General features: G+C 39.9%; 1 protein-coding gene across 11 annotated transcripts in view; it reads right to left on the bottom strand.

Annotated features, from left to right (window-relative positions):
* LOC140740196 (EVI5-like protein) overlaps nucleotides 1-26,905 on the bottom strand; it is a 258,676-nt gene that overhangs the window by 151,534 nt on the left and 80,237 nt on the right. For all 11 annotated transcript variants that reach the window (XM_073069213.1, XM_073069214.1, XM_073069216.1 and 8 more), the window contains exons 5-11: nucleotides 26,170-26,394; nucleotides 21,567-21,641; nucleotides 15,863-15,988; nucleotides 12,253-12,396; nucleotides 9,705-9,794; nucleotides 7,906-8,003; nucleotides 3,623-3,683 (exon numbers count right to left, since the gene is read on the bottom strand). In XM_073069213.1, coding sequence (XP_072925314.1) covers nucleotides 3,623-3,683; nucleotides 7,906-8,003; nucleotides 9,705-9,794; nucleotides 12,253-12,396; nucleotides 15,863-15,988; nucleotides 21,567-21,641; nucleotides 26,170-26,394 — 819 coding nt within the window. The remainder of the gene's footprint in view (nucleotides 1-3,622; nucleotides 3,684-7,905; nucleotides 8,004-9,704; nucleotides 9,795-12,252; nucleotides 12,397-15,862; nucleotides 15,989-21,566; nucleotides 21,642-26,169; nucleotides 26,395-26,905) is intronic.

Here is a 26,905-nt window from a genome sequence, read left to right as displayed (position 1 = left end):
AGTTGATATTTCAGACCGAGATCATCAGTACTAGAAAGGAAAGGGCAGAAACTAGAAAGAGATGGGGGGTAGTGGAAGGAGTACAAGCTGGCAGGTGGTAGGGAGACCTGGTGAGGGTTAAGGGAGTGGGTGGTGGAGGGGGTGAAGTAAGAAGCTGGAAGGGTGTTGGACTCCTTCCCCTCAGCTTCTGCCCCCTTCTTTTTCAGTCCTGATGAATGGCCTCAGCTCAAAACATTGACAGCTTATTCCCCTCCGTGGATGTAGACTGACTTGCTGAGTTCTTGCAGCAGTTTGCATGTGTTGCACAAGATTTCCATCATCTGCAGAACCTCATGTTTATGACCTAATTTTAATTGGTTATTAAAGTGTTTCAGAAGAGAGATATATATTGCATTTTATACCAAGAAATTTTGTAGATTATTTATGGATTTCTTTTGGTTATACCACAGTGAGCTCATGTCAATTTTATATCAAAAAGCAGTTAAATGCAACCAAAAAAGACAGAAAACTTAGCCAGAAGTTGTGGCTTGGAATACTGAGTATAAAACATTAAATTGTTTGTTAGTCAGAGCACTCTACTGCTTATTACTTCCACTTGAGACAAGAAAAGCCAATTCAGAGATTCTAAATAACTTTACTGCACAAGATATTACAATGGTATTTCCAATACATGCAAGATAATTTGGAATTAACTGCCAGGCAGGAGATTTAGTAATTATGCTGACATGGCTTCAATCTTTTCAAGTTTGCAGGGATATTCTAGTTTAATCAATTCTGCTGGCCAATTCCTAGTGTGGAGGAGGTGAAAAGGATCAAAGGCATTACTTTTGACTGATGTTACTGTATCCTTTAGCTTGCCAATTGTAAAATTTGTTCATTTACATTGACCCTCAAGGTACTGTAAGACCATATGGAGCCTGACATTATTCCTTTAAGGGCAGCAAGGACAAAGCAAGGTATTACAGGCTGATGAGCCTAGCACTAGTGGCATGGCAGGAAAGTTACTTAAGGGTATTCCAGTAGACAAGACCTATCTGCAGTTTGAAAGGCAAGGACTGATTGGGAATAGTTAGCATGGCTTTCTGAATGGGAAAATGCATCTCATAAATTTCATAATCTTGTTTTCGAAGAGCTGACCAGGGAGATCATTGATGGCAGGGCAGTAGCTGTTGTCCACATGGACTTCAGTCGGGTCATTAAGAATGTCCTCACAATAGGCTGGTCTGGAAGGTTAGATCGTATGGGATCACAGTGTGCCCAGCAATTTGATACCAACGTGGCTTGGTAGAAGGGAGCAGAGGGTGATTGGGAGGGCTGCCTTTTGGAATGGAGACCGGTGACCACTGAACTGCCACAGGGATTAGTGCTGGGTCGCTTTTGTTTATTTGGATGAGAAGGTAGGGGGTATGATTAGTAAGGTTGCAAATGACACCAAAATTGGTGGTAAAGTGGACAGCGAAGAAGATTACTTGAAGTTACAACAGGAACTACATCAACAGAGAGAGTGGGTAAAGGAATGACAAATTGAATTTAACTCAGCTAAGTGATATATTTCAGGAGATTAAACTAGGGTAGGACATGCATAATGAATGGTAAGACCCTGGAGAGACTGAGGGATACAAGTTCATCTTCCAAGGTCTTCTGTCCTCTCCTATTAGATTCCCCCTTCTCCAGCCCTGTATCTCTTTCACCAATCGACGTCCCAGCTCTTTACTTCACCCCTCACCTCCTCCCAGTTTCACCTATCAACTTGTGTTTCATCCCTCCTCCCTGCACCTTCTAATTCTGATTCTTCATTTTTTTCTTCCCCAGTCCTGCTGAAGGGTCTCGGCCCGAAACATTGACTGTACTCTTTTCCATAGACGCTGCCTGGCCTACTGAGTTCCTCCAGAATTTTGTGTGTATTGCTTGGATTTCCAGCATCTGCTGATTTTCTTTTGTTTGATATTAGCACATTGTTCCCTGAAACAGATACACAGTTAGACAGGATGATGAAGGTAGTATATAGCATGCTTGCTGTCATTGGTTAGGACATTGAGTACAAGAGTTGGAATGCCGCGATGTTGAGAGTGAACTTGAATTAATTTGTGTTATTCTGGTTACAAAGCTGGAGGAAAGATGTAATTCAGCTCGAGAGTGTGTAGAAAAGATTCACATGGATGTTGGCAGGACTGGGGGATTTTCAGTTATGACAACAGAGTGAAAAGGTTAGGACTGTTTTCCCTGGAGTGAAGGGGGCTGAGGAATGAACTAACGATGGTATACCCAATCAGTGACCACTTTATTAGGTCCAACCTGAATTGCTGCTCACTGAATGTTTATTTTTGGCTTTTCGTACCATTCTCTGTAAACTCTAGAGACTGGTGTGCATGCTAATTCCGGGAGATAAGCAGTTTCTGAGATACTCAAACCATCCTGTCTGGTGCTAACAATCAGTCCACGGTCAATGTCACTTAGATCACATTTTTTTCCCATTCTGATATTTGATCTGAACAACCACTGAAGCACCTGACCGTGTCTGCATGCCTTTTTGCACTGGGTTTCTGCCACATGATTGGCTGATTAGATATTTGCATTCATGAGGTGTTGCTAATAAAATGGCCACTAAGTGTAAAATCGTGAGGGGGACAGATAAGGTAGATTGTCACAGATTTTTTCAAGGGTAAGGATTTCTAGTTTTCGAGGACATAAATTTAAGGTGAGAGAGGAGGTTTTAAATGGGGATCCAAACAGAGAATGGCGAGCATATGAAAGTAAGCAGTAGAGGCAGGTACAACTACATTGTTTAAAAGGCTTTTAGACAGCCAGCTAGATAGGAAAGGTTTAGAGAAATATGAGCCAAATGCAGGCAGGTGGAACTGGCTGAGATAGGCAATCTGTTAGCAGGGATGAGCTGGTCTGAAGGGCCTGTTTCTGTGCTATATAACCCTATGACTAAAATGTTAAGCCAAAAATTGGAGAATCATCCATGCAGACAAGTGTGAAATTGAAACTAGCTCATCTAGCAAAGATTACTTGGGTCATGCTGTTGGACAACCAAATGCAATTTTGTTAAGCAGGGACGAGTTGGACCAAAGGGTCTGTTACTCTGCTATACAACCCTATGACTAAAATGTTAATCCAGAAATTGGAGAATCATCCATGCAGACAAGTGTGAAATTGAAGCACTAGCTCATCTAACAAAGATTACTTGGGCCATGCTATTGAACAACCAAATATAGAGCAATACAAGGTAAATGGTTAATTGCATAGGGTCTATGCTGTCCATTTACAGGAAGATGCCAATGATACTTACAGTGCAACTGTGAATGTCATACCTCAAAAAGTGCCAACCTGTGTAAACCTACCAATAGATGCATTTGAACATCAAGCACAAATTACATTCTCTGAAAATCACAATTAACTCTATATTCTTACACTATCATTTGAGGAAATAGCATTTAATTATCACACCAGATTTCCAGTAATTACATCTTTCACTTTTTCAAAAGAAAATAAGCTAGTTAATCACAGTAATTTTTAAATACAATTATACATTGTTGTCCCCAGAATTATATGTGGAGATGACTAGAAATGGCATAGGCAATTAAAGCTTATATCTCAGACATATTGCAAAACTTACCTTAATTTCAATCTGCTCCTCCATTTCTTTGTTTTTGATTGTAGTGTATTCCTTTTCAAGTCTGTGGGAGAAACAAGTCACAACAGAACCCTTAAACGTACATCTTTCTCCAGTAAAATTACAAATCTTATCATTCCGTCCACATACCCAGTTATTTTAAGATGATACAAGATCACAATAGTATGTGAATTAAAGCAAACATTTAAAGCCAACAGTGGGCTTTCATCACAAAGTTGCTCATTACAAAATTTAAACCACAGCCAATAGAATCAGAAGGAAAAGCCTTCTGCTCAGTTTTGCTTATTCTGATAGCTAAATAATAAGAGTACCATCTCAGATTTTATTTTCCATTTTATTAACATTGCTTTAACCAGTGCCCTTTCCCCAGGCATTTCTTCCAAATTTCTGATGCTCTTCCTTGCTGTCATTCTCACATCCTCCTAACATTTCATTGCACTCCTCTTGCACGGTTCAAAGATACATCTCTCCCAGATCCTCTCTACCTGATGGTTTGTTAATTGCCCTTCTCCATTTTCTCTTTCTCTCTCACCCACATTCTGATGCAGGAAGGCTCACACTCTCACAGAATTGACTTGATAATACAAATAGTATTGGGAATTCACTGCAGGTAACATGCAGATATAATGAATAAACACTTCAAGGTTCCATCTGGGTACAGGTATCAATTTTAACTGGTGTTTCAATGACAAACTCTGCCATCTTCAATAGGGATGATGCCTAGGCATGTCTAGTCCAGTGGTATATTTATCCCCTGTCATCTGTCCCTCCTGACAGGATGAGGGCTAACCAATCAGGTTTCCGCTGTCCCACTTTGTTTAAAATTCATCCCCTATATTAAGCCGCTAGCTGAACTGAGGGTTACAATTACAATTAAATTCCAGCTCTTACTTAGAGCAAGACCTTTGTCTTTGTTAAAATTCTTTTTCTCTAATTTTATTTCAATGGCTTCCTTCACCAGCCGGTCCCAAAAGCCATCGGCATGGCACATTAGTTTTGTGCTATCAAGGTCAATTCTATGGCCATTGCGAATGTAATGTTCTGCACCGCCGATTTCTCTGGGTAACCCAAACAGATATATCTCCTGTGCTCCTTGAAGTGGGTTTCCACTGTGCATCCTGTCTGGCTGATATATGGGACAAAGATGACCTGGAACTCAGGACGGCTGGCATTTATAGCGTTCCCTGTGAATGCGGAGAAGTGTACATCAGCCAGTGAGGGCATATGGAGGAAACCCACATCAAGGAGCACAGAAGATGTTCCCGTTTGGATTACCCAGAGAAACTGGCAGTAGCAGAACATTATATTTGCCATGGCCATAGGATTGCCCATGATGGCTCAAAACTACCAAGCCATGCCAATGACTTTTGGGACTGCCTAGTGAAAGAAGCCTTTTGAAATAAAACTAGAGAAAAAGAATTTTAACGAAGACAAAGGTCTCACTTTAAGCAAGAACTGGAATTTGATTGTAAACAAGGTGGGACAACAGAAACCTGATTGGATGAGAACTAACCAATCAGGTGGGACGGATAATGGGGGTATATATACTGACCAGACTAGACATGTTGAGGCTCGATCCCTGATGAAGATGGCAGAGTTGAAATGCCGGTTAAAATCAATAGATAGATAGATAGATACTTTATTCATCCCCATGGGGAAATTCAACTTTTTTCCAATGTCCCATACACTTGTTGTAGCACAACTAATTACATACAATACTTAACTCAGTAAAAAATATGATATGCATCTAGATCACTATCTCAAAAAGCATTAATAATAGCTTTTAAAAAGTTCTTAAGTCCTGGCGGTTGAATTGTAAAGCCTAATGGCATTGGGGAGTATTGACCTCTTCATCCTGTCTGAGGAGCATTGCATCGATAGTAACCTGTCGCTGAAACTGCTTCTCTGTCTCTGGATGGTGCTATGTAGAGGATGTTCAGAGTTTTCCATAATTGACCGTAGCCTACTCAGCACCCTTCGCTCAGCTACCGATGTTAAACTCTCCAGTACTTTGCCCACGACAGAGCCCGCCTTCCTTACCAGCTTATTAAGACATGAGGCGTCCCTCTTCTTAATGCTTCCTCCCCAACACGCCACCACAAAGAAGAGGGCGCTCTCCACAACTGACCTATAGAACATCTTCAGCATCTCACTACAGACATTGAATGACGCCAACCTTCTAAGGAAGTACAGTCGACTCTGTGCCTTCCTGCACAAGGCATCTGTGTTGGCAGTCCAGTCTAGCTTCTCGTCTAACTGTACTCCCAGATACTTGTAGGTCTTAACCTGCTCCACACATTCTCCAATACTTGTACCCGAGAAGAGTTTATTCGTCATTTATGCTGGGAAAGCACTAGATACTTTTTCAAAGCAGAAATAATTTAAAAAATAAAGCTGTGATTACTTGTCCAACCTGAAAGAGCAGATGGAAGATTTTAAGTTCATACTTAATTTAACTGCTGTTTAAAACCATTGAATAATTAATTTGAAACATTTAAAGGAAGTGAAAAAGAATCAAAATGATATTTTCGAAAGTTATAAACACTTGGTTTTACTCCCAAATTTTCAAATATTCGATCTGATTTTTCACAAGTTGTCTGCCCCCATAGCAGAAATTCAAAGAACCTTTCTTTATTAGTTCCTGCTGAAGGATATGATTAATTTTATTGATTCTACAATAGGCCCATAATTAATCAGCTTTACTCAAATAGTGTGAGGTGGAAGGGATGGTGCATATATGCACTTGGGCATTAGTGATATTGCCCAAGGTTACGAATTGCCTTTCAAGTTCACTTAGAATGCTATCAATTTAATGGTCACAAAAGAATCTACTCTGAACTACCTTAAAGTTAACAGAGATTTCAGGAAGATATCCTTCAACAGTATTAAAGAGTCCTGGGCAGAGATTAATTGACAATGTCTTCTGAAAATCTCAAGATCACTAACTTTCTCATTACATTTCCTCTCATGCAGAATCTTTAATGGCTCACATACAATACATAAACAACTGAGAAGATTGACAAAGTTGTGGACTTATGGCTTCCTTTAATCATATTCTTTCTTCCCTATTCCAAACATCAGTCATGATCTGTCACTTCTCCATTGTTAGCTTGAGGCAGAGAAAACATGTGCCCCAATGCCACTCGACCCTATGTCAGCTCCTTAAGTGAATCATCCATCTCCCTGCTCAGTAGCAGTTAGATTGTTTTGGTGAATCTGATCAAGAAATATTCAGTAAAGTACTTTGAAATGGTCCTATACATCGTGATACATTCAGAGTCATATTGCATGGAAGCAATTTCTTCAGTCTAAGGTGTGTGCCAGCCATCAAACATCCACTTACACTAATCCTGCAATAATTGTAATTTATTGTCCCAACATTTCCATCAAATTTCACAGATTCTATCATCTACTAATAGAGGGTGACTAGAGGCAATTGAAGTTGTATAATTAGCCTACTAACATATATCATTAGGATGTGGGGTGAAACCAGAACACCCAAAGGAATGTGACAGTCTCAGGAGTATGTGAAAGTTCAGAAAGTATCAGAAGTCAGAGATGTATCTGATTCAATGAAGCTGTGAGGAACTAGTCTATTAGCTAGGCCACCTAGTCACTATTATGGAAAATTTAATCCAACACTGGAAAACACCTGCACTTCTAGAAGTAAAATTCTCGTTAATTTGGTATACTTTCATTCAGAGCAAGAAAGTCAAAGTTCCAACCTCATTCAGGACCTGAGAATACACTAAAACTCAACACTCAGTGCTGCAATGTAGGTGGTGAGCCTTAGACATAAAAAAAACTCCAATTATCTACTATTCAGTCACTATGTTACAGGAATGAGATGGGAGCAGAGAGGGTGAGGAGAGAGATCCAAGGATGCAGCCAAGATGGAGAGTTTTGGCTATGAGGAACAATAAATAGTCTGAGACCATCTTCTTTACAACAGAGGAATCAAAATAACTTGGATGGAGAGAGATGGAGATCAATAACTAGAAGACATAGATTTAAGGTAGAAGGAGATGAGGTTATTTTTCAGCCAAGAATGGTGAGATTGCAATAATTATTTTTGAAACAATTAGAAAATAGAATTTGGTTTAATAATTATTAATCATGAAAGACCAAATATCTCCCCCAAGGTTTTATGATACTACTACTCAAATAGAACTCATCTGCGTATTCTGATGGACAAGGACTAGGAAGCACTTTCTAATATTCATACTGCAGTTAACTCCAAAAGGTATGATGTATATGTTACATACTTCTTCATTTTCTTTGGGTTGTACTTGACCTGGTAAGCCTTCAGGATCAATTTGTCAGGACAGCTATCAAACTGTTGTGGGATCACCTTTTGAAAGTGCTGTGGGGAAAAAAAAGAAACACATGTGTTGCTTCCATACACGAAGCATCACAGACTTGCAGAATGATTACAGTGTGAAAGGAAGTTATTGGGTTTGTCAAGTAGATATTGGTTCCATACAGGAGCAATACAGCTATTAACAGTCACTTATCCTGTCTCTATAAACATACAAATGGTGTTCTCAACCATCTCCCTTTTTAATATTACATTAAGTCTGCTTCTCTGACTGCACATTCCAGGTCCCAAACACTTGTTGCATTAAGAAATGCTTTCTTGATTTTGATTTGGTTTGCCAAACATTTTCATTTTGGTTCTAGAACTCTCCCCCAGCAAGAGAAGTTTCCCTCCATTTACTCTGTATCATTTATTATCTTAAATATCTTGCCTTCTCATAACCCCTGCTGCTTTAAGGAGAACGATTCCAACTTCCCTGTCTATTCACAGGACTGAAGTCCCTCATCTCTGGAACATGGAGAACAGTTTTGCCAACACAGGTCTTTGTAGGATACCACTGGTCAGATGCAACCCAATATGAGTACAGCTGCTTCGTATGCTGCTTCTAAGCCCGACAATACTTTATCTTCAATAAGTTTCAGATCTTCTGTGAGACTTTACCAAACACGTTTTGAAAGCCCAAATAAGTAATAGCCATTTTATACATAATTAATACATTATCAGTGATTGGGTATGATTATGCAACATCAGCAAACTTAAAATTACTGAGGAAAACAATAACCCAGTTGTTAAAAGCGCACCTTTTCAGTATTAGGGCAAGTCTCAACATGGCCCATTCCACTGAACATGATCTTGTAGTTGCTTTTATTTGAAGACTCTACAAAATACTAACACCACACAGAAGCTTGTTTCAAAATCTGTAATGTAAACCCTACATATACACACAGCATTTCCTTAACACATACTCGAACTTTACTTTCAATAGTGCCATCAAGTGGTCCCAGTTTTCAGATTCTACTCATCAATTCTACTTTTATTAAACGTATCTTAAACTAAAGCCATAATTAATGGGAAGTATTCTTTCTGAAACTTGTTCTATCCCATTCAAATTCATGTAAAATTATTCAAATATCTTTACAAGGATGGGAGAGGGTGGAAGAGCAAAATTATTCTCTTAGTACTAATGAGCTAGCTAGAAATCTAGATAAGAAATCTGTGTTTTCAGAACAGTACTCTTCAGCGACTAACACTACCGTTCAGACGTAAAAATGATAAAAGCCCAGATATGGAAAATGAAGCCTTCACTATCAGTTAATATTCAAAAAATCTGCCAGTTGAAAGGGCAGCACATTCCACTGCCAGCTCTCATGATTCCATGCTGGAACAATAGGTGCTATGTAACTGACAGGAAATCTAGTTTCCTCTGCCTACCATTAGATATTCAATCAGGGGAAGTAATCTATAAAAAAACACCATTGACAGCCCTCTGAACAGCTTACTTGCTTTAACCCTTCCTTCTCCACATGCCACAGGATAGTGGATAAGTAGGGGAAGGAAATGGAGCTTGCCGGAAAATGGGGAGAAGTTAATGACAATATTTCTTTCCGTGATCGAATTGTCACTTAAAAGATTTCAGGATCTTTCACTATGATTGAGTAAGAAAAAACAATCTGCCTTCAACCATCCTGAAGCTGAAGCTTGATCCTGGGATCAAAGAAAGCACAATTTTTCTGTGATCACATTTACCTGCGACATTCCTTCCATGTCAAGTTGCATCAGTTCCACTTGATTAAACTGAAGGATAGCCATTCCAATGCGAAAGACTACTTCCAAACCCTGCCAATACAGATGCAATATTACGTTAAACAATGATACAACCAACAATTAAACCTTAAGAACAAAATGCAAGATGGAAGTGCCAATAATTCTTATAAATTACCTCCTTCATCTACCCCTGCTTCAGCAACATTAAATTTTAAAATTAGTTGATTAATATCATTAAAGTAGTCATTTGACTCTTTTCTCAACCAATATGAAATGGTATTATATGCCTGATACTGTGAATATATGATAGCTTAATCAAACAGTGAAGTGTATTCATAAGGTTTTAAGCATCTCTAAAGCAAATGATTGTGTTGCTTTTCACCTGACTGAAAAGCTGTTAGGAAATTATTTTCATTCAAAAGAACAGTACATTTAAACTCCAGAGTCAGTGTTCAAAGTTCAGGCACAGTAAAACAGTGTCACACCTCCAACAACATTAGTTACTATGCTGGAAGTTGGCTGCCTGGGCAAAGATGGAATAATCACAGGGGCATGGTTCTATAACAACAGACAAAAAGGCTAGAGATCCTTGCTGCAATTGTTACCAAACCTTCAGATAAGGCCTGACATTTGACATCTCAGCTCCTGGGTTGAGGGTGGATATAGGGTGGGATGAGGGGGTGCTGAGCACCATCTGGTAGAGAAGCACAGAAGAATTATACTGACAGTTTACATTTCAGGGGGCTCTGGACCCAACATCTGATTGAAGGATGGAGAAAATGATGAATGGAGGTCACTAAAGAAAGACAACACTCAAATATTCTGGTAGTGAGTTCTTTCAAATTTCCCAATTGTGCTGATACTTTTTTCTTCAGAGAAGAGAGAGGGGGAGGGAGAGAGAGGGGTGAGGGAGAGAGTGGGGAGGGAGAGAGTGGGGAGGGAGAGAGTGGGGAGGGAGAGAGGGGGGGAGAGAGAGGGGGAGGGAGAGAGAGGGGGAGGGAGAGAGAGGGGGAGGGAGAGAGAGGGGTGAGGGAGAGAGAGGGGTGAGGGAGAGAGTGGGGAGGGAGAGAGGGGGAGGGAGAGAGGGGGAGGGAGAGAGGGGGAGGGAGAAGGGGGGGAGAGAGAGAGAGAGAGAGAGAGAGAGAGAGAGAGAGAGAGAGAGATATGATGTTACCAAGGTATAGAAATTTCAGAGGTGAGGAGAACAAAAAGGAAGGTCTGTTATAGAACACTACAGCACAGTTCAGGCCTTCGGCACAACATGGGGTGCCAACCTTTTAACCTACTCTAAGAGCAATCTAATCCTTCCCTCATTCATAACAGACCACTTTTCTATCATCCACTTGCCTATCCAAGAGTTTCTTAAATGCCCACATGTACCTGCCCCTACCACCACCCCGGCAAGATGTTCCATGCACTCACCACTCTCTATACAAAGAACTTGCATCAGCCATCTCTCCTCTAAGTTCCTCAAATCACCTTAAAGTTATGCCTCCTCATATTAACCATTTCCAGCCTGAGAAAATAATCTCTGGCTATCCACTCAATCTATACCTCTTACACCTCTGTCAAGTAATTTCTCATCTTCCTTCACTCCAGAGAGAAAAGCCTACACTGTAATGGGTAGGAATCAAAGAGAAATTATATGGCATTAGGAATATTGCAACGTGTGGAAGGCTGGTAAAAAGACAAGGAGATTGGAACAATTGCAATTATACATTAGTAATTTGAAATTACCAGCAGTGACTGCTAGAAATATTGACTGTTGAGTTCAGAGTTGAGCATGGAAAGTGTTTATGCCAATTTAAAACACAAGGTGCTATTACAAGAAACTGTTTAGCTTTGTTGGAAAAGTGTCAGGAGGTGAGCATGAAAGGATCAGAATAGGAGTGAAATAGAATTAAAGTAACAAACGACTAGAAGTTCAGGATGTGCTTGTGGACTGAACAGTGGTGTTCTGCACTATGGTCATTTAATCTGCATTTGGTCTTCATGATGTAAAGAAGACCATTTTGCAGAATTCCATGCCATAGTGTATTTGAGGCTAAGGACAGTAGAGAGAAGAGGTAAAAGGTCAGGATTTGTGTATACTGCTGTTTTGTAGAAAGATGTTATTGCAGGAAAGTGGTTTTCATTGATGCAACAGTGATTTTGTGAGGGACCTGGTGTTGATATCACATCAGAACTGTACATTTATAGATTGTTGTCTGTGAAGGATGTAGGGGTGAAGATTGATGTCAGGAAAAACACTCTTTCTCCATCCTTCAATCAGATGTTGGGGCCAGCGTCCCCTGAAATGTAAAATGTCAATATAATTCTTCCTTGCTTCTCCAGATAGTGCTCAGCCCTTTCAACCCTTGGCACTTGTACCTCAAAGAAGAACAAAATTAACCCTATCTGTGTCAGTCTTTAATTGGGAAAATACATAGATACTCATCTCAGTAAGGATCATGAGCAAAATTGACCAGACCAATCAATCATTAGTCTTAATAGATTTTTAACCCAACTGATATTAGTTTGAGGTGCTTACCTCATACATAAATATGTCAAATATTCTAGTGGCTAAAGGCAGGGAAAACGTAGTGAGAAAAATAGTGAGGAACCATGAGGAGGCATACATCGACGTATGGAAGCTCTGCGACCGAAAGTGTACATTCAATTCAGGCAAGTGGTCCTGAAAGACAAAAGATAAAGCAAAGTAAAGCTTACATACAGTACAGGACTAATCAGACATCTCAATACTTTTTAATAAATTGGTTCAACTATTGTTGGTTACCATAGTATATACTGCATGTATTTCAATCACAATTCCTAGAATTTCACATGAGGCTTCAGTGAAATTTATAAAAATAATTAAAATGCATCATAAATCCCATCTGCAAACTTTTGGAGACCAATGAGGAGACATTCTGATTTGTACAATTATGTCTACCCTTGTGGGTAGATGTAGTAGTAATAGTATTACAAATCAGAGTGTAATACAGAATAGATCAGCACACCACAGATCATGGGTTCAAATCATAATATTAATTTAATAAATATTTCTTTGTTTGTTGTGTAGCACCAGAAAACAGTCATAAATCAGAGGAACAATGAAAGATCACCTCATCCCTTGTACTTGACTTCCAAAAGAGCAATTGGGCTTTGTCAAACAATCCATGTTTGCTCTTCCTCCCCAGATATATCACCCACAAGTCCAATTCCCTTTTAGAATTCTTTGTGGAGTCAATTATCAGCTTTGTTCAGCAAAAAGCATTCACAGAGCTGTACAGAATAGAAACAGGCCCTTCAGCCCACTTTCTATGCCCACCATTACACTAATTTATACCAACCCTACTTGCCTACATTAATTTCATATTCCCTTATGTCATGTGCATTCAAGGTACCAGCCTAGGTGTCTCTTCAGTGTTTTTACTGTTCCTAACTCTCCCACCTCCTCTGGCAACATGTTCCAGATAGCAATACAATGTGTGGAAATGCTTACCTTCATATCCTCTTTAAACCTCTTCCCTCTTGAACAATCCTCTATTTTATGGACCTCCTACAATACACTCATTGGTATCTATCCCATCTACGCCTCTCATTATTTTATAAACTTCTGTTACCTCTAGGACTCTGCTGCTCAAGGAAAACAGATCAGCTTATCCAGTCTCTCCTTATCACTCAAACCTCCAGTCCAAATAACATTCTTGTGAATCTTTTCTGAACCCACTGTGGCTTAATCATATGCTTTTTACTGTGAGGTGATTAGAATTGCACGCATACTCCAAGTTCAGCCTCCATACCAGAAAGTGATGCACCGATTACTGGTCTTCAATCTGAAAAATTGTGGAAATATTGAAAACAGTACATGAGATTTACTAGAATGCTGTCTTTATTAGAAGGAGAATATGCCATGGACCTATACCATTAAGCAAGCGGTCCTTGGACCCCAGGTTGGGAACCCTTGCTCTAGAGTGTCAGAAGCTGAGGGGTGACTTCAGAGATGAAAGTTTATAAAATTATGAGAAGCATAGGCAGGGTAGACAGTCAAGATGTGTCTTTCACAGCAGAAATATCATATACTATAGGACAGGCATTTAAGTGAAGAGGAGAAGGTGCCTGGAATATGCTGCCAGGGGCCATGAACACTACCTCACTTTTTGCACTTACTTATTTTTAATATTTCTTACTGTAATTTATAGTCATTTTATAGTATATATCACACTGCACTGCCAGGGGTAGTGGAGGAAGCAGTGGTATTTTAGATAGACATATGAATATGCAGAGAATGGAGGGATGCCGATCATGTACAAAGAGAGGAGGGGCAGTTTAATTTGGCATAGTGTTTGGCACAGATAAATGGGCCTGCGCTGAACAGTTCTGTACTCGATCTGCTTTGAATCTCCACTTTCACCCACTGCCTCCTACCACCAAGCCAATTTTGTATCCAATTGGCTAGCTCATCTTAGATACCGGGTTTTCTCCTTTCCTGGACAAGCTGAATCAAATTTGTGCGACACGATTTCCCACACATAAAGCCAGACTGACTATCTCTAACTCAGATCCTAACAACTAGAGTTTTGAAAATTCTCATCTCTCCTCGATTATTTGACAATTGGAACATGGGTAGGTGTGAGTGTGGTAGAGGAAAGAAAATGGAAGGATAAAAGAACAGCAGGAGGTGAGTTACCCTGAGCCTTTTTCACTACACATTGAGATGAAATCTAATTCATGCTCCAAGCCATCTTCAACTCATACAGTTAAGTATGCAAGACAATGTGTTCTCATCAATTACTGCAGAATCTTTTTAGAAGGAGCTTCCTATCCTGAAAATAATTCTTTTATGCCTGTTCTGTTTCCTGTCCATTAACAACCCTCTGTCCATGTCAATATGCTTATTCTTAGTCTAACTTTGACAGCCTCTTCATCTCATGTTCTCGATACTTGTTCAATATTTATTTATTATTATTTTTGTATTTGGACAGTTTGTTATCTTTTGCACTTGGGTTGTTTGTCAATCCTGTTGGGTGCAGTCTTCATTGATTCTACTATGGTTTTTGGATTTATTCATTTCATTTCATTTCATAGCTTCTTACACCAGGCAGTCAGCCATTCTTGTCTGGCTTGTGGTGTCAGGATTGGTCTCCTTTTGGATTAACCGGGTCACGGTATGAATGTTCCTGACTCGACCCTTGTTTTTTACGAGGCCGAGTGGCTAGCTCGACGCTCAACCCGGCATGGATGGAAAGCGTGCCCGGGGGTGGGAGGGGAGGGGAGCCGACTGGGTTCGAACTTGGGAGCCTTTGCTTCCGAAGTCTGGTGCTGATGCCACTGCGCCACTAGCCAGCTTTTGGATTTACTGTGTATGCCTGTAAAAAATGAATCTCAGGGTTGTATAAGGTGACATATATGTACTTTGATAATAAATTTACTTTGAACTTATTTACTCCCATTTTGTTTGATAACCAAATTTGTACTTCTGAAAGTCCATATATACCGGTACCTATCCCTACTTCCCCCTTATCTGTTCTGCTTGTTACTGCTCAGAGGTTCCACATTGTAGTTCCTCATTAAGTCTGCCTAAACCTACAAAACTATTAATCATTTTTAAATGCTCTGCTACCCCTTACTAAACAGATTCTAAGAATTTATTTACTATTGGGTAAAGGTAACTGTCCCATTTTCCCTGATTTCTTTCTTAAACAATGGTACCTTTCTACCTGTGGGAATCCATTTTAGAATCTGTGAACTTTTATAAAATGATAGGTACATAGATCACCTTTTTTCATGATCTCTTTCAAAACATTGGGAGGCAGATCATCAGGTCTTGCAGATTTATTGGCTTTCTGTCTCATTGAATTTGCCAATTACTTTTATTCACTAACACTACTTTCACAACTATTTCTAGTTTGCAAAAATATGACTATGGAAAATTGCCAACAAAGCAGGCTTAAAATTCAACAGTTTCTTATTATGGGCACATTAATACCGATATACATCACCCTCCAATGATTTTAAGTCTTATCTCATTTAGTTCAGATCTGTGATACACAGCTTGAAACCACTTCAGGCATTTATTACACACCATTTTGTGGATGAGTAAGTTATTCCATTTATTTCAAGTACAAGGTCTGACTGAATAAAATTCACCAAGTTACCTGTATTAAATACTCAAACTGGTAGATGCAGAGTCCCAGCTCTGCCATAGTGGGCTTGAACAGTTCCCTTAACCGATACTCTTGCATCAAACGCACAAACACACAAAAAGCTTCTTCCTCTGGCATCTGTAAAGAAAAGAAAATACTATAAGTATGGCTCTGGAGAACAAAGGTCTTTGCTATTTTGTATATGGTATATGTGTTGAATATAGTAAGGAGAATTGAGGCTAAAGACCATGAAACCATGAGAAATATTATATAACAGAAGTAGAGAGTGAGAATGTACAAAAGAAACACTTTTAGCTTTCCACAGGGATCGCTCCCTACATAACTCCCTTTCTATTCATCCTTCCCCACTGATCTCCCTCCTGGCACTTAACCTTGCAAGTGGAACAGGTGCTACTACACCTCTTCCCTCAGTACCATTCAGAGCCCCAAACAGTCCTTCTAGGTGAGGCGACACTTTACCTGTGAGTTTGTTGGGGTCATATACTGTGTCAGGTGCTCCCAGCATGGCCTTGTGTATATCGCTGAGACCCAGCGTAGATTGGGAGACCATTTCACTGAGCACCTATGCTCCATCCACCAGAAGAAGCAGGATCTCCCAATGGTCACCCATTTTAATTCCACTCCCCATTCCGATGGCAACTGATGGCCTCCTCTACTGTTGTGATGAGGCCACACGCAGATTGGAGGAACAACACCTTATATTCCAACTGGGTAGCCTCCACCCTAATGGCATGAACATCAATTTCTTGAACTTCCAGTAATCCACCCCCCAGCCCTTTCCTTCACCAGTCCCCATCCCCTTTTCCCTCTCTCACCTTATATCCTTGCCTGCCCATTGCCTCCCTCTGGTGCTCCTCCTCTGTTTTCTTTCTTCCATGGCCTTCTATCCCCACCTATCAGACTCCTCCTTCCCCTATATCTCTTTCAACAATCAACTTCCCAGCTATTTACTTCATCCCCCTCATCCTCCCGGTATCTCCTAATGTTTCCCCTCACCCAGTTTTTAAATTTACTCCTCATCTTTTTTTGTCCAGTCCTGCCAAAGGGTCCTGGCCCGAAACATCAACTGAACTTTTTTTTTCCATAGATGCTGCCTGGCCTGGTGCATTCCTCTAGCATTTTGTGTGTGTTGCTTGTAGTATCTGCAGTATCCCTTTTGTTTGTGAAAACAAAAAGTTTTCTGCTCTTTGCCTCATTTTGTCAAACCAAGGAAAATGACATGGAGGATATGGAGAACGAGCCCATTGTATCTTAAAAGAGCATTAACATGGATAAGATCCCAGGACCTGATGAGATGTATCATAGGCCACCTTTCTCAGGGAACCCCTGCATAAAAATTATTATATCTACAGCTCATGGTACAGCTCATGATCAGTAAGTTGTAGAAATAATAATCAAAAATAATTGTCAGTGCTCTTTTAAGTAAAGAATAAATTGTTAGCCAACCTTTTTTGAAATAAAAAACAGGTAGTTAAGCTTTGCTTACCTTTCTTGAAATTAATTTTTTTCCTTTCCCTTTCATAAATTTTAAAAACTCATAAGGCAAACAAATTTCTGTTAAGTAACTGGCTTAAGCCAAAATGGGATTTAATTTTTATAAAGGTAGGCCCAGTATTTTCAATTTAAATAAAGGCTGTAAATTGATTTTAATTAATGCTATTTACAACACAAAAATGTTGAATGTTGCATAGTAAAGTAACTAAAAACCATAAGCCAAAGCAATATGGATAAAAATATAGCCCAAGACAAAATTTTATAATATAAAATAGAACAGCATGATAAATAATAAATGAGCAAACCACAAAAATATGAATACTTCACAATACAATTCACTTCTAACCTACACAATCCACCTTTTGCAACATTTACAACAGCAGCAGAACGGCAGGCCAGCAGCTGAGTTGCTGTGCAGAAAAAAATCCTTGTTTTGAATTAAAATTTCTCTCCAATTTTGTACTACACTGGTAGAGTTTGTTTGCTGCCAAAAGTCAGCTGGTGGTGCATAAGGGGAAGATGGTGGAGGTAATTCGGGAAGGAGAGGCCAAGTTGGGCAAGCCCATTTAGTGCTCAGAAAACGCACTTCACACTCATCATCAGCCTACTGTCCTCCCCTCTGTGCAATCAGCGCTCACCAATTATCAAAGGCCTTCCCTATCTCGCGTGAAAAACTGAGAATGGACCCAATTAAATAAACACAGTCCTACTGTGTACTGCCATACTGGGCTGAGAGACCTCTAATGAGGTGACATAGGATTGTAAGGTGTAGAGTCTCTATGGGTTGAGTTAAGAAATGGCAAGGGTAAATGGTAGTTGTAAACAGGCCTCCAAACAGCAACCGGGATGTGGAATACAGATTACAGCAGGAGATAGAAAAGGTGTCAGAAGGGCAATGTCATAATTGTTGGGGATTTTAACATGAAAGTGGATTGGGAAAACCAGGCTAGTACTGGACCTCAAGAAAGAGAATTTATAGAATGTTTAAGGGATGGCTTTTTAGAACAGCATTTTGTTGAGCCCACTAGGGGATTGGCTGTGCTGGATTGGGTGTTGTGCAATGATTCAGAGGTGATAAGAGACCTTAACGTTAAGGTACCCTTAGGGAACTGATCACAATGTGATCGAGTTCACTTTGAAATTTGAGAAGGAGAAACTTAAGTTCAATGTTTCGGTATTTCAGTGGAATAAAGGAAATCACAATGGCATGAGAGGGGAACTGGCCAAAGTTAACTGGAAAGGGACACTAGGAGAAAGGACAGCAGAGCAGCAATGGCTGGAGTTTCTGTGAAAAATGAAGGAAGTGCAAGACAGATATATTCCAAATAAGATGAAATTTTTGAATGGAAAAAGGATATTACCATGGCTGATAAGTCAGAGCCAAAGTAAAAGCAAAAGGGAGGGGATATGAAGAAGTCAAATCTAGAGAGAAGATAAGAGGATTGAGAAGCTTTTAAAAACTTGCAGAAGGAAACTGAGAAGGTCATTAGGAAGGAAAAGATGAATTATGAAAGAAAGCTTGTGACTAATATCAAAGAAGATACTAAAAGCTTTTATAAGTATATAAAGGGTAAAAGAGAGTCAAGGGTAGATATAGGACGATTAGAAAATTATGCTGGAGATATTGTAATGAGAGATGCAGAGATGGCAGAGGAACTGAATGCGTATTTTGGATCTGTCTTCACAGTGGAAGACATCTGCAATATATCTGACATTTAGGAGTGTCAGGGAAGTGAATTATGAGCAGTGAAAATTATGACTGAGAAGGCGCTCGGGAAGCTTAATGGTCTGAGGGTGGATAAATCTCCTGGACCTGATGGAATGCACACTTGGGTTCTGAAGGAAGTAGCTGGAGAGATTGCGGAGGCATTAACAAAGATCTTTAAAGAATCGATAGATTCTGCCATTGTACCGGATGACTGGAAAATTGCAAGTGTTACTCTGCTATACAAGATGAGTAGGAGGCAGAGGAAAGGAAGCTATCGACCTGTGAGCCTGACATCTGTGGTTGGGAAGTTGTTGGAATCGATAGTTAGGAATGAGATTACAGAGTACCTGGAGGCACATGACAAGGTAGGCCAAAGCCAGCATGGTTTCCTGAAAAGAAAATCCTGCCTGACAAACCTACTGCAATTTTTTGAGGAAATTACAAGCAGGGTAGACAAAGGAGATGTAGCAGCTGTGGTGTACTTCAATTTTCAGAAGACCGTTGACAAGGTGCCACACATGAGGCTGCTTAGCAAGGTAAGAGCACATGGAATTACAGGGGAGTTACTAGCATGGGTGGAACATTAGCTGATCAGCAGAAAACAGAGAATGGAATAAAGTGATCCTATTCTGGCTGGCTGCCAGTTACCAGTGGAGTCCCACAGGGGTCAATGTTGGGACCGCTGCATTTTACAATGTATGTCAATGATTTGGACTATGGAATTAATGGATTTGTGGCTAAATTTGCTGTTGATACAAAGATAGGTGGAGGAGCAGGTAATGCTAAGGAAACAGAGAGCCTGCAGAGAGACTTAGATAGTTTAGGGGAATGAGCAAAGAAGTGACAAATGAAATACAATGTTGAGAAGTGTATGGTCATGTACTTTGCAGGAAGAAATAAATGAGCAGACTATTATTTAAATGGGGAGAGAATTAAAAATGCAGACATGCAAAGGGACTTGGGAGTCTTTGTGCAGGATACCCTAAAGGTTAACCTCTAGGTTGGGTCGGTGGTGAAGGCGGCGAATGTGATGTTAGCATTCATTTTTAGAGGTATAGAATATAAGAGCAGGGATGTGATGTTGAGGCTCTATAATGCACTCTTGAGACCACACTTGGGAGTATTGTGTGCAGTTTTTAGCTCTTTATTTTAGAAAGGATATACTGACATTGGAGAGGGTTTAGAGAAAATTCATGAGAATGATTCCAGGAATGAAAGGGTTACTGTATGAGGAACATCTGGCAACTCTTGGGTTGTATTCCCTGGAGTTCAGGAGAATGGGGGGGGGGGGGGGGAATCTCATAGAAACATTCTGAATATTAAAAGGCCTAAACAGGTTAGATATGGCAAAGTTATTTCCCATCGTAGGGGATTCTAGGACAAGAGGGCATGACTTCAGGATTGAAGGACGTCTATTTAGAACTGAGATGTGGAGAAATTTCTTTAGTCAGAAGGTGGTAAATCTGTGGAATTTGTTGCCATGAGCAGCTGTGGAGGCCAAGTCATTGGGTGTATTTAAGGTTCTTGACTGGCCAGGGCATCAAAGGGTATGGGGTGAAGGCAGGGGCATTAGGATGACAGGAAGAATTTGATCAGCCCATGATTGAATGGTGGAGCAGGCTTGATGGGCCGATTGGCCTACTTCTGTTCCAAAATCATATGGTCTTATGGTCTTAAAACACATTGCCAGAGCAACCATGGAGTACCTTCAAATGAAGGAATTTGAAGTCCTTGAGTGATCCAGAGTCCTGACCTTAATCCAATCTAACATCTCTAACATCAGGGCAAGGTGTCAAGATTGCTGTCCACCATGGCTCCCCAACTAACCTGGCACCAGCTGAGCAATTTTGCAAGGAGGAATGGGCAAATCTTGCTCTATCATATTATTCAAAGCTAATAGAGACTTATCCAAAAAAGAAAACTAGTGACTGGAATACCTGCGAGTGGTAGGTCAACTAAGTACAGAGAAAAGGGTTTGAATACTTTTGAACCGCTGGCATTTCAGTCTTTCAATTTTTTGTTTTACATGCTTTACAATTTTCCCCGTTTGCTGTGGGGAAAAGAAAGGAGCATGTGATTCACAAATAAAAAATATCAGTTAAATTGATCAAAATCCCTGATGGTAATACTCATTTATGTGAACAAAGGGTTCGGGGCTAAATACTTTTTCACGGCACTGTACATTAGAGACTTTTAAGAGATGTTATATAGGCACATGAATGTGAGGAAAATGGAACGATATGGACATTGTGTAGGTCATAGGATTACTAAACTAATTGGTTCAGCACGACATTATGAGTGTGAACTGAAGTGTCTATTCCCGTGCTACATTGTTCTATGTTTTAAAAGTGCACTAGAAAAGTTTTCCCTTAAACACTCAGAAAGGTAGCATCAAAAATTACATTAAAATACAGAATCATTTATATGGAAGTATCACACCACTGCAGTTCTTCATGACTTCTAAGCATTAATAGTGAAATTCTTCACACTGACCTGCAGGAGGAGGAGGCCCACAATGAATGCACTTCCTTGGCAATATCCAACTTCACGATCAACCAGAGAGTATGCCTGCCATGAAACAAACAGACTCTAAAACATACTGTTTGAGAAATTTTAGATGTTCAAGGCAACTTAGAAGCTCAGTGACTGAACTGTAGACAAGACTATGTTGTTATTTAATTAAAATAGAAAAATTAAAATAAATAGATTCAGAACAAGATTGGAGATTTTTGCTCATCTCACCCTAAATGGAACATTTCAACACATACATTTCTCTAAAAGAGGGATATTCATAGAAAAGGATAGAACATTGCCAGGTGAAAATATGAACTAAGTATTCTTAAAAACACAAAATGCTGGCAGAATTCAGCAGGCCAGACAGCATCTATGGGAGGAGGTAGTGACGACGTTTCGGGCTGAAACCCTTTATTGGAGAACTAAGTATTCTTATATTTTTGATGCTGTTGAGAATTACCTGTGAGTGTATGCTGCAAACACCCAGTTAATTATTCTAAGCCAATTGATGGGGTAATTTTCCAGCCACCATTTTAAGATATCCTCAGTCACATCAGAAATTAATTTACATGGATCATGAAAAACCTTTGACTACTCAAAATGATATTTCAATTGCAATCTACTAAACAGCAGATAGACATACAATAGGAAAATAATAGATGCTGGGAATTTAAAAACAACCTATTGCTAACAACAGCATCTATGGAAAAACAAAAGTTAACATTTCAGGTTGATGACCTTTCATCAGAACAGACACGCCTCCTTAATCATTTTTGATATAATCTCAAGTGATTTTTTACAAGCTGTTTTTCCTTGGTCTCTGTGCAAAGTGCTTATTTTGAACATTTTATATTCTTTAAACTTGCTGCTTCATCAGATTTAATCAATTACTTGCATATATCTCTAGTGAAGTACTGATCTATATGCATGTTCTCTCATGGTTAAGACCAGCTGATGGCCACAGCCACTTTATGAATCTCATCTTCCCACATTTTGTAAGTCAGTAACTGAAAGCATTTAAGAGCATGGAGTCATCTCTTTGTTCTAGAAGTACTTTGGACTCCTGGGGAATGTAAATTGTGTAAACTACTAGTCCAAGAAAGCTGCCTGTAAGTACTACCGACATTGTATCCAACACAGAAAAGTGTTGTAGTAGGTTTCAAGATCAGAATGGCAAATTTCAGACTGGTGGATGTTACTATGATCAATTAAGAGATGACTAGGCTAAGCAGAAAGGTAACTTGATGAAGGGACACTGACCACTTATTCTGGACTTACAATAGATAGGAGAATGGATGAATATGAAATGATACGAATGATGTGAACTGATGATGTTTCAGCTTGTTCAAAGTACTGCCTAAAACATTTTGCAGGGATAGCTTGATCTATTATTCAACCATTTTTTTGGGGACACTTATGTAATGTATTTTATTTTTGTCTCAGTCATTTGGAAAAATGCATACAGCCGAGAGGAAGATTCTTTTAAAAAATTAATTGTTCATGCTTTCTCTTCCACCTGCTACATCAGGAAGCTTTCCTTCCTGCATACTTTTAATTACCACCACAATACTTAATGTTCATACATATTCCTGCCTCTAAGATCAAGATCCGGTGAAGAGGCCAGAGAAGGGATGGCAATTCACAAACTCCTGCAGCTTATTGTGCTTGTAATAGGTATTAAAACAACTCTTAGAAATTATTATCATAAACACTGTATTATAGTGTTACATGATAATCAACCTGTACTCAAACTAGACAAGTGTTATATGGTAATGAATATGAACTCAAGAGTAGAGTGCCCTAGTGTTATACAATGACACAACTATGGCTGCCTGTATTGTACACATGCAATAGTGACTGTCCTATGCAAAACAACACATCTTTACCGATTGGTACTGTATCCAAATATTAAATAGCAACAAACCTCTTCCCACCAGCACTTGTACTTGCATTCTAAAATATTCTAAGACACTTCACATAATAGTCAGTAGTCAAAAAAGGAATTACACTGAGCCAAATGTGTCATTTAAATTGAGGCCAAAAGCTTGGAAGGCAAGGCAAACTCTAAGGATGAAAAGAATAGCTGGTAGGTCTAGGGGGAGGGGGAATTTCAGAGCATGTGATCTAGGTAGCTGATGGTGTAGACACCAATTGTGCGATAAAGAAAGGGAAGTACATGAAGAGAGAATTGGAGGAGCCAGAAGTTTGTACAGAACTACAGGACTAAAAGAGGTTACAGAGACAGAAAGGGTGAGTAGAGTGAGATTTGAAAAATGCAGAATTTGTGGCATTGCTGAATCTTTAAAGTCAGCAAGCAGTGGCTTTTGAATTGACCATGAGATGACTGTTCTTGAGGTACCAACGTCATCTACACACTAACAGATGAGACATATTTCTCAAGGTCTGGGTCTTCGTTTGTGGTGGCCTCCTTGAACATCTGCCAGTCTGGCTGTTCAAAATAATCCTGATGTATAGAGATTGCCTCATTAGACCACACAATGATGGTCCTCTTGACTGGTTTCTCCATTTTCAGCAGTGGTCAGTATGCTGGGATTAACATTACGGAGACGTGTTCAGAGAAGCCGAGATGAGAATCAGAATCAGATTTATTATCACTGGCATGTGTCGTGAAATTTGTTAAATTAGCAGCAGCAGTTTAATGCAATACACAATATAGAAAAAAAGTAACCAATTACAGTATACGCATATTGAATAGATTAAAAATCATGCAAAAAATAGAAATATATTAAAAAGTGAGGTAGTGTTCAAGGGTTCAATATCCAAGAGGGGAAGAAGCAGTGCCTGAATCACTAAGTGTGTGACTTTAGGCTTCTGTACCTCCTACCTGATGGTAACAGTGAGAAAAGGGCATGCCCTGAGTGCTGGAGGTCCTTAATAATAGACACTGCCTTTCTGAGACACCACTTCTTGAAGATATCCTGGGTACTTTGTAGGCTAGTACCCAAGATGGAGCCAACTAAATTTACAACCTTCCACAGCTTCTTTCAGTCCTGTGCATTAGTTCCCCCATACCAGACAGTGATGCAGCCTGTCAGAATGCTCTCCACGGTACATCCATAGAAGTTTTTGAGTGTATTTGTTGACATACCAAATCTCTTCAAACTCCTAATGAAGAACAGTCACTGTCTTGCTTTCTTTATAATTGCATCAATTCATTGGAACCAGGTTAGGTCTTCAGAGATCTTGACACCCAGGAACTTGAAACTGCTCACTCTCTCCACTTTTGATCCCTCTACGAGGATTGGTAGTTGGTCCTTTGTCTTACCCTTCCTGAAGTCAACAATCAGCTCTTTCGTCTTACTGACGTTGAGTGCCAGGTTGTTGCTGCAACACCACTGGTTGGCATATTTCACTCCTGTAAACCCTCTCTTCACCATCTGAGATTCTACCAACAATAGCTGTATCATCAGCAAATTTATAGATGGTATGTGAGTTATGCCTAGCCACACAGTCATGGGTATACAGAGATTAGAGCAGTGGGCTAAGCACACACCCCTGAGGTGCACCAGCATTGATTGTCAGCAAGGAGGATACGTTATCACCAATCTGCACAGACTGTGGTCTTCTGGTTAGGAACTCGAGGATCCAATTGCAGAGGGAGCTACAGAGGCCCAGGTTCTGTAACTTCTCAATCAGGATTGTGGGAATGATGGTATTAAATGCTGAGCTATAGTTGAACAACATCCTGACATAGGTATTTGTGTTGTCCATGGGTCTAAAGCCGTGTGAAGAGCCATTGAGATTGCATCTGCCACTGACCTATTATGCTGATAGGCAAATTGCAATGGGTCCAGGTCCTTGCTGAGGCAAGAGTTCAGTCTAGTTATGACCAAACTCCCAAAGATTTCATCACTGTAGATGTGAGTGCTACCGGGTGAAAGTTATTACGGCAGCTCACATTATTCTTCTTAAGCACTGGTATAATTGTTGCCTTTTTGAAGCAAGTGGGAACTTCCACCCATAGCAGTGAGAGGTTGAAAATGTCCTTGAATATTCCTGCCAGTTAATTGGCACAGGTTTTCAGAGCATTAACAGGTACTCCATCAGGACCTTCAGCCTTGTGAGGGTTCACCCTCTTTAAAGATGCTCTGACATGTTCTGACAGATCACAGGGTCACCATATGTTGCAGGAATTTGCACAGGCGTTATTTACCCTCCCAAAGCACTTGATACTTTTCTGGATGGCTTTTCATTAGAACAACAAGGTTCCTGTAGCTGGCAGTGTTTTTCATCTCTATCAGTCACGTTTTATTCCTAAATCACAGGCAACTTTCTTAATTGCAATCCCTTTATATTGTTACACTCCACTTCAGTTTTGGGGGCAGAGGGCATTACAGAGATTAGGGATGCCATTAATTGCAGAAACCTCAAGAAAATTTAAAATTTACTTGGATGAGTACATGTTATACTGTAACTTATTAGGCTAAAGTCTTATTAGGCACATTAGATTAGAGGGGACTGTTCTTTATAAGACAATATAACAAGTGGACTAAATGGCTGTCATTTGTACCCAAAATTTATATGTGTCTACAAGCGATCTACAGTAAATCCTGTCTCTCACCTTCATAACATTGAACAGCACTTCTTGTCCAAGACTGTCTTGTCCTTTAAAGAATTCGTGCTCTGGGTAGGTCCGTGCAATGTCTCTCCGGATCAGCTTCTCACAAGGCGAGGTCATCTTTAGCAGCTCTGAATACTGGTTTTTCACAGGCATATCAGTTGCATTGCATAGCAACTGCCAAACGATCCCACGGAAATGGTGTGGAATTCCTTTCCGAATTAGTTCCTGAAAATAATGGAAAATCATTTAACTTTCTCTTTCATTTAATGTTCCCCAGTACCTATGGAAGTGACAAAAATATCTAGTCATACACCTAAGAATCCCAGTAGGAAGCAGCTGGAAAGATGATCGCAGTTAGGCAAAATGTCTCTCAACGCTGACAGCTTTTGCTAACTCCAGTACAGATTATTGGTGGACTTCATGAAGCAGAAAGTTTAGCCAATTAACCACGGACTTAGAAACACAGAAGATAGCTGCAGAATTCCGTGTCTAAGGAAAAGAACGTTGCCATCAACTTCAGGGTCAAGTAACCTTCCCATTAAGCAGTTACTTATCTATTTAATGATACAGTGCAAAGTCAGCACTTCCGGCCCCTCGAACCACAGAGATCCCCATTTGCACTCTCTCAGCAAAATTCTGTTTATTAAGGATATTTTCCATGGCGAAATACAATTCAGAGCTGATAATCCAGTTATTGAGGCCTTTCAGGGACGGCTGTAGGTTGTGTAAACTGCCT

The sequence above is a fragment of the Hemitrygon akajei genome, chromosome 16, assembly GCF_048418815.1.
Source record: "Hemitrygon akajei chromosome 16, sHemAka1.3, whole genome shotgun sequence".
In the NCBI taxonomy this organism is placed as follows: Eukaryota; Metazoa; Chordata; class Chondrichthyes; order Myliobatiformes; family Dasyatidae; genus Hemitrygon; species Hemitrygon akajei.
The sequence above is the reverse complement of the archived record's forward strand: the minus strand, read 5'-3'. Positions and strand labels throughout refer to the sequence as shown.